Raw genomic sequence first — 8756 nt, forward strand, 5'->3', positions numbered from 1 at the left:
CACGACGTGTCGTGACTATCCTCTTTATGCCTGTTTCTGTCATTGTGCCGTGGTATACCGTAAAAAGCAGGTCTGGTTACTCTTCAGAGGACGAAGCCAGATATATTCTTTCAATTATCCACAAAATGTGATGCCCCCAGGATCATGAGTAATGTAAATGGATTTGTTGTCAGTTAACTACTGCTTTCTCCTAGCACGCTACTGGTACACATCCGACCAGTTGTTGGGCCTCTGTACAAGTGGCCCGTAGAAGCCCCGCGTAGGCATAAAAGAACTGATGTTTGGTTTTCTTTTTTTTCTTTTTCTTTTTTTGACAAGTGATGTTTGGGGTTGTTTGGATACAAGCCTTAATTAGCCAAGCCAAAATTTGGCCATAGCCAAATCAGGGTATAACCAAACTTTGGTCATATGATGATAAATTGTTGTTTGGTTGGTAGCCAAGCCAAAATTTGTCATGTCCATAAGTATTGTGGTGAAAACAATTGCAAATTAGATATATAATTTTTTATATATGGTAATTAGAAGTTTGTTAATCCATAAATATCGAACTACGTGCAAACTTTGTTTGAGTGACACATCGCCTAAGAATCGGCATCCAGCACGGCCAAACTAGGGCAGCCATTTTTCTCGCCCGTGTGAATGGTGAGTGCGCAAGCTGACGCCGGCCAGTATTTTTGGTGCTGACCAAACTTCGGCCAAGAAACAAATGGCTACAAAATTTATTGGACAGACAAAATATTGGCTTGGCTTGTTTGAGGCAGCAACCAAAAACAATCCCAGTTCTAGCTTGGCACACAATTTTAGTCATGCTTGAACCCATGCTGCAAGCCAGCTCACATAATATTGTAGCACCAACAGAGCAAACAACAGCATCCGCATTTTTCCACAACCGAACAAGCCCATGCTTCTTCATAAGAGAAAAGAAATGACCAAAGCTAGAACCTTTTGTATTATTTGAATGTTAAATGTGCATCATGCAGGCGGAAGGCGGTGACAACCCAGTTATAAAAGGACGAGGAGAGCAGATTAATTATACGGGTTTGACAACCCAGCAAGTTTTATTCCATATCTACCAAGGAGGTACCTATACGGCTATACTCAAGGACACAACAAGGGGGCCGACCGGGACAATTCCCATATATTTTTTAACTTTGATGTATAGTTTTCCTTTGTTTTATATTAAGAAAGATATGATCTTGTCATATATTTATGTATTTGTCTTATAGACAATAAAATCACACAAAACACAATTAGAATAAAATACCCTCAAGTATGCATTGCCTGTTATTCTTCCCTTATTTTTTAAGATAATTTTAGGCAACATTCTTATACTACCAATTAGTCCAAGTAAATTGTCATTTTTATGATTTGTTATTTGTCTTTGTGTCATAACATATCAAATTTTTATCCTTACGTGACTATAGAAAAAATTATAAATTGTTAAATTGTCTTTGTGCCAACACATACAAGATTTTTGTCAGGTTTGTGGTTTTGTCTAACGGTTTTTTTATTTCGAAACCAAAAATTACAGATTGTGTTGCAACAAACTAAAACTATAATTTTAATATAAAATATAAGCAATAACCGTCGTCTAAAAGAAGACTAAAATTTAGGCAACTGAAATTTAGCAGATCCTTTTTTTTTAAGTGTTGATAACTTTATTTAAGAAAAAGAGTGTTGATATATAACTTCGTCTCTCTCGGACTCAGTGACACAATCCAAGGGACTGCATGTTATGAACAGGCCATTGCCATTTTAGTTGTCTTGTGACAGTGTATGGTAAATTGGTGATCATATGAGTTAACTTTTATGGATGCTCACCCTCAAATTCAAGAGTATTTCATCTTTGCAATATGCTTGAGATTTGCGAATCTGTTGTAATAGTATGTACCACATGACGTCTAGTGACTATCCTCTTGTATGCTCGTTTCTATCGTTGCGCCATGATATATCTGATTCCTCTCCTTAGAGGACAAAACCAGATGTTCTCTCCTATCTTAAAAAATGTGACGCCTAAGGATCATGAGTAATGTAAGTGGATTTGTTTTTTTTTAGCAAAATGTAAGTGGATTTGTTGGAAGTTAACTATTGATTTGGAGAGATAATTATCGGTGTCTGGTCATTTCATAATGGGCTGCTGCTACTTTGTACGTACATTTTTTTTTAGCAAATGCTACTTTGTACATGGGCTGTTCAATTTTCTCCTAGTGGGATACTGCGACACAGCCGGCCGGTTGTTGGGCCTATATACAAGTGGCCCATAGATGCCTTGCGTATTTGGGCCTCTGTACAGGATGGCATGCCGGACGTAATAATTTAAGAATTTTTTTTACGTCAATAATAATTTAAGAATTGTTTTGTTCTAGCTCGGCAAAAGAACGTCACGTCTTACCTCTTACGGTTTGTATGGTTCAAATTTTTTTTTTGAGCAAAATATGGTTCAATTGTAAGCTGTTAAAAAGCTAAGTTATACGGGCTCGAGCTCGACAGCCCGGTATCCTTTTCCCGTCTATCTATGCCAAGTAAGCTGGTATCTATACAGGATAGAATACGCTGGCTGTACGATGAGCACCGACCTCTTTATTTTCATTCTTGTTTTACTCTAGTGTAATTGTAGGCTTGTAGCCCGCCAGATGAGGTCAAACGAGTCAACTGTGCGTTCAAAATCAAACGGACACTGAATACTCCGTGCTATATAGTCCTTTTACCTACCTGTAATTTATCTGTTCCAAAATCCAGGGATTAACTAGTTCATTAGCAACTAACCCTAGGTCCCCCCTCCATTTTAACACTGGGCACCTGCCATCTGCTGTGCCGGTCACGGACCACCTGACCTGACTCTGTTCAAAAACTTCAGCAGTTGTAATTTTGTTCCGAGTCAAAATTTTCTACCATCGATCAATACTTTTAAAAAAAAAAAACATATATCAACATTTTTTTTACAACAACATCAAATTGGTTTGAACACCAATACACCATGAGATCGAAGAACGGGAGACTACCAGGCCTACCACAGCTTTTCCCATGACGCCACTCGCCAATCAAAACATGAGATGAGAGGGCTGCGTTCGCCTTTCCTGTAATTATTTCACCGAAAAACACTGTCTGTCGTACTCCAGTCAGTGTACAGTCTACTCCTACACTACAAGCAGCAGGAGATTCTTGGTACTAGAAGGCAGAAGCAGACCATGCCTGCTCCTCTGATTACAGCTACGCATGGTACGCACGCAGCAGGCTCAGTTTACCTGCCTCACTGTCACTGCTCACTTGCATACAGTAATAAGTCATCAGCACAAAACAAGCTACAGGTATTAATTAGCCCATAGCATCAGTAGTCCAACACCCAACCAACAAGAGCATCAGTAGTAGGAGTAAATTATACAGCAGCAGCAAGCTGCACCCTTGGCATTACAAAACAAACAGATTATTACATTGTGGAGAGGAGAGCAAACGGAGGCCAGGGCCAGGCCAGCCAGCGCACATGAGCTGTGACTGTGAGTTGGGTGCGTATTCGCAGCAAAGATTCCAATACAAATGCCAAAGGCGCCAGCAGCAAAACATCCTCCGTAATCACAAAGCTGTGTTCTGTTTTGCCTTCTTCCTGAAAAACACACAAAACCACATACAGCTCATACAGTCATACACAAAACCTTCCTTCTCCCTAGTTCATCATGGAACAGAACAACCTGTGAAGAAAGATACAATGGCAACACTCCCATGTCCCTGTGGTAAGATCAAGAACAAGCTCCAGAGATGAGATCACAGACTACTGTCTATATGCAGATGCACAGTACAGCTAGCCGTTCGCTTGGCTTTGCACAGTACTCCCATGGAACGGAGACTACTGGTGGCCCCGTTCGCTTCGCTGAAAAAATAAACCAAAACACTTGATTTGTTGTGATAGAAAAATACTGTTTCGGCTAAAAAAATAAGCTGAAAAAGACGGATTATAAGAGATACGAAGAGGGCCTATAATACAAAGTACAAACCATTCTGGCTGGCATACTTGGCCTCACCTGGCCAGCACCTTGTAGGATCATGCAGCAGATACCACTCACGTGTGCGCAGGTCTAGCTGACTCGGGCTCACTAGATGCATACACATGCTTGTGAACGCAGCGAGTGCTATTAATTTAGTAGTACTCCCATTATCAAAAAAAAAAAAGTAGTACTGCTCCTCAACTCAAGGTTGCTTCACATTTCAGCACTGCACTGCACCACGTTACCTTGAACAAAGGAACCGGGCTTTGGGACACATCATAACATGGGTACCTAATTCCAAGTGGCAACCACATTCCCAGCACTGATTCCTAAACTACAAGTGCACATCATGTGTCTGTGAGTCTGTCCAGTTCACTTCACTCATGATCCCATGATTCCCAGCATGAAATGAAACCCAAAAAAGAACACTGCGTGCTCAAAAAAAGTGGGTGGCCTAGCTGGAGCTCTGGCCACCTCTCCTTCCTAATATTGATATTCATCACACATTGTTCATGCTCTCTCATATGCAGTTTTGTTTCTGTTTGCCCAGATCTCATATTGGTGTCACAGATTGTTCATGGTATCTGCTCACACAATCTTTTTTTTTTTTTGCTTTTGATTGGACAGCTCTTGTACTGACATCACAGATTGTTCATGCCCTCTCATTGTACACACTTCCAAGTTGCAACTAGTCTACACTTTCAGAGAATCAGATCATGCATGTTAAATTACCAGGTACAAGCAAAGGAAACAGAATGGAACTCCATAGGTAAGACTCCTCTTCCATGATTCAAAATATGGGCAAGGCCCATGAAAAATAATAAACACAGAAAACCTGTAACAAGTTCAAAACGAACTCAATGTACAAATGCATGCATCTTGTTTTCTTCGTTGACCGTCTAGGTCCCCCACTGACAACTCTTCTACCTAATAAAACTTATAATATTTCAAACCAACTTGGACAGCACCCAGGCCAGAACCCTACCAGAGAAAAAGGTAAGCTTTGGAACTTTTCTAATGGAGCATTCTTGAATCCTTCTGTTCAGCTCATATTTATTCTGCACACTGCTCATACTTGCATATTTTCTTCATTTAACATCTAGGCCCACATTAACAACTCTACATGAAACTTAGGATATTCATAACTAGGCAATTGACAATGCCAGAACACTAGCAGAGAAAAAACTTCAGAATTGGAAATCTGCCTTCAAGGAAGAGATTGGGTTGGTTTGCATCAAAGCCAAGCAGAAAATCAGGGATGCCCTTACTAGTTGGTGTGAGAATTTCACATAATGTATTTCCTTTTTCTGCTTTTTGGCTCCGAGAGCCTTGTAACCTGTACATATTGTACCCTTCTTCATATAATGAAAATACAAAAAAATAGGTAGGGAGCTTCCCTGCTGACCTTTCAAAAAAAAAACTTCAGAATTTTTCTAACCTTTACATTAACCAAACCTTCTTGAATATTCGTCATGAATCCCTCTGTTAATTCAAATTTATTTTGCGACTGCTATGACCGACATTAACATCTTCTTGTTCTTTTCATTTCAATCAGTGAAAATTGCAATTTGACAAAGCTTGGCATTAACAAGATCTACAATTGATATTGCTGTCAGGTCATAAAAGATGTACACTTAGAGCTTAAGTTATTTCCCAGACAACAATCACAGCGGATGTAAAATAAATGGACACAAATCTAGATGATCACAATCAGACTAATTACCACAACACCAGATAAGTAAACATGTGCAGCACTACATCATCTCAGCAGCTGTCTAAACATGAAACAGAGAAGAAAAAGAAATGAAATCGAATCGAAGCTGGATGAATGAATCTCTCCAACACAGCATGAATCCGCCTGACTCATGCTGTGAGGACGCAATGTGCAATGAATGTTACCTAAGCTTTATTGCCAAGCCCATTTTCTATTGAATACAGATACCCCAAAAGAATAACTGAGGATTCCAAGTCTGATACGACAAAGATTTCCCCTCCACCACCTGCTTGCTTGGAGATGAAAGGAACTCCTCACATATGAACATGGCAACTATGAACATGACCAATAGCCATTGCTTGCAGTACAAAACTTAAGCTTCCGAACAAACCCATCCAAATAATGTGCTGAACCCTCATGGAGCAGAACCATGGCCCTGAAATTAGCGGCTAGGGTTGCCCTCTGCTGATATGGAAAATTGTATGCGTCAAGCAACCAATGGACAATCCTGTCTCCAGCCATCACCATCAAGTCTTCATGTTAGTAGAACTATGCAGAAGACCCAAAAACTCCACTATGCAGTGTAATCATTCTCAATCACCGGCTGTGTCCGTGTCCCCAATGCCACCGGTGCTTGCGTCCGCCCAACCTGCGCCATCCGCAATGTCTCTCCAACCTCCGCATTCCTTTCCATCACCTGAAGCTTCTTATCCCTTTTATACCTCACCAAACACAGCAGAAGCGCAGCCAGGAGCCCCAATGCTATGGCAGCCCCAACCACACTGCCGGCGATCTTCCACGCCTTTGAGCTTCCCTTCTTATTTCCTCCCGCGGTCGGAATCGACGGGGCAATCGCGCCAGGTGGAGGTGGAGCAGGAGCAATCCCACTGGAGTTCACCACTATCGACACATGCCCTTGGCGATACATCGAGCACACATCGGTTGCCACCAGGTCCCCGAACTGTGGCACGCCATCCAAATCGAACACCACGCACCTCGGCGCTGCGCGGCCTGCGGGCACCGTCCTGACATTGCCGCCGAAGTTCACCGAAATCGGACCGCCCGAAGCAACGACGTTAAGCTCCTGCAGCCCCACGGCGGACAGGTTGGCGGCGTCATAGACCAGCAGGCCGAGCACCGGCGCCAGGTAGGTGTACCCGGGGAGCGGGTAGTAGTAGTCGGACCGGTTGCCGAGGTCGTGGTACACGAGCACCACCCGCTCGACGTACGGCTGCACGACGATGCCCGTGGGCACGCCGAACTGGAAGTAGCCCGCGAAGCCCTTCCGGCGGAGGCTGCCGCTGCGCAGGCGCACCGCGGAGACGGCAATGCCCGTGAGGTTGCCCGGGAGCGTGGCGTTGTAGACAATGCCGGTGCGCGGGCGCGCAAAGGCCCGGTACGCGTAGTCCTGCAGCGCCGCGTCGAGGATCCTGGCCGGCGACGGCGGCCGCGACTGCGCCGCCGCGGGTGAGGTGGCGGCGGCGGCGGCGAGGAGCACCAGCAGCAGCTGGAGGAGGCATGCGCGGATCGAGAAGCCCATAGCAGTGGGGGCTCTGGGGTCAGAGCTGAGCAGCCGCCGGCGCGAAGTGAAGTCAGGACGACTTCGTCATCTCTGGCCACTACTAGGATTAGCACGCGCAGAAGATTCGTCTTCTCCTGCTCTTAATTGGGGGCAAACAAGGACGGGATTTGGAGTGGCGGAGGCTGGGATCCTCTGCACGGACGCGCATTTACGCCCGGCAGGGACGACGCCCCGGACCGGCCGGCCCAAGAAAGCAGCCGGCTTTAGCAGAGAGAGAGCGGCAATGGCGTGGACGCAAGCGAGGAGGACAGGTGGATAGGACGGGCGGACGGACAGGGCAGAGTCCTATTCCTACAAGAAGTGGATGGCGGCAGCGGCGGCGGCGGCGAATCGGGAAGAAAGAAGCAACGCGACCCAGATGGAACGGACAGAGGAATTGGGAGGAGAAGAAGAGGATGCGATGCGATTACTCAATCCTGGCGGAATCCGGGTGGAGGGAGCGGACGCCACGGAAATCCTGGGAGGGATTAAAGCGCGCGCCCCACGCCCCCACGAGTATGATTGCGACGCGGGCGAGAGTGAGAGAGCGGAGAGGAGGAGGGGTTTGGTTGGGGATTGAAGAAGGCAGAGAGATTGCCGCAGGACGGCAGGAGAGAGAAGGCAGGCAGGGGACGACGACGAGGGCGGTAATGGTAATACCACCTTCTCTCAGGGGCTTAACTGCAAAACGAATTTTCCCCACCGGTGGGCTCACAGTTGGCACGGGAGGTGGAGTTACCGAATTGCCCCTGGGTGGCTGGTCCGCTCGGAGGCTGCCGTTCGTCGCTTTTTGGCTTTTCCACACATGTCCCTTTCCTAACGTTTGGATTCTTCCCGGGGGCCTTTTTGAAAGTGAAGCTTTCTCTCTCTGACTGAGGTGTGTTAGCTGAGTGTCTGAGTGGGGAGTGAGATCGAGTGCTTGGCCTAGTGACTGACGTGTGGGTCCATGTACGTGGCAGCTCCTCAACGGGCCAGACGACATGCGATGCGACAAGCTTGCCAGGAGAGGATGTGTCTTTTCCCTGTCGAGTGGGGCCACGCAACTGTGGCCCAACGGCCAGTGAGCACTCATGAGTCATGACTATTTGGTGGCTTCGCTTTCCTAACGTATGGACAAAATAGGGCTAGCAACAATGTGGGGTTTCTCCTCCAAAGGAAACTTGCTAATAAAACTTTCAGCTGGATTTTTTCAGCTTATTTAGTAACCTTGTAGTTTTTGTTTGTCACTCTAATGACTTCCATGTCTACTCTCTTTACAAAGGGTCATTTTAGTTGGTGCGCATACATGATCCGGCCTATCGGGAGGCGACAAAAGATCTCCCTTCCCTAAATTGGTTGTTGAATATTCACGTAATGTACTATGGGTTATGTGTTGTAAATAGAATCGCTAACAAATGATAATTCGGTGCTTCTCGGACGTTAAGGAATCTGATAAAATCCTTGTGACGTTTTTATCCATTTATCTACATATAATTTCTTTTTGCCAACCTAATTTAATCTA

The 8756-nt window shown here is 45.1% G+C and overlaps 1 protein-coding gene across 1 annotated transcript; it reads right to left on the reverse strand.

Annotated features, from left to right (window-relative positions):
* Positions 1-4503: 4503 nt before the first annotated feature.
* Positions 4504-7819, reverse strand: LOC136487497 (uncharacterized). Its single transcript, XM_066484619.1, has one exon. The coding sequence runs from the start codon at positions 7232-7234 to the stop codon at positions 6269-6271; it is 966 nt and encodes a 321-aa protein (XP_066340716.1). The 5' UTR covers positions 7235-7819; the 3' UTR covers positions 4504-6268.
* Between the last annotated feature and the right edge of the window lie 937 nt (positions 7820-8756).

This window comes from Miscanthus floridulus, chromosome 10, assembly GCF_019320115.1.
Source record: "Miscanthus floridulus cultivar M001 chromosome 10, ASM1932011v1, whole genome shotgun sequence".
Classification (NCBI taxonomy): domain Eukaryota; kingdom Viridiplantae; phylum Streptophyta; class Magnoliopsida; order Poales; family Poaceae; genus Miscanthus; species Miscanthus floridulus.

Bases quoted from the DNA above. Each gene is read 5' to 3' on its own strand.
- LOC136487497 (XM_066484619.1), bottom strand. From the start codon at position 7,234: ATGGGCTTCTCGATCCGCGCATGCCTCCTCCAGCTGCTGCTGGTGCTC.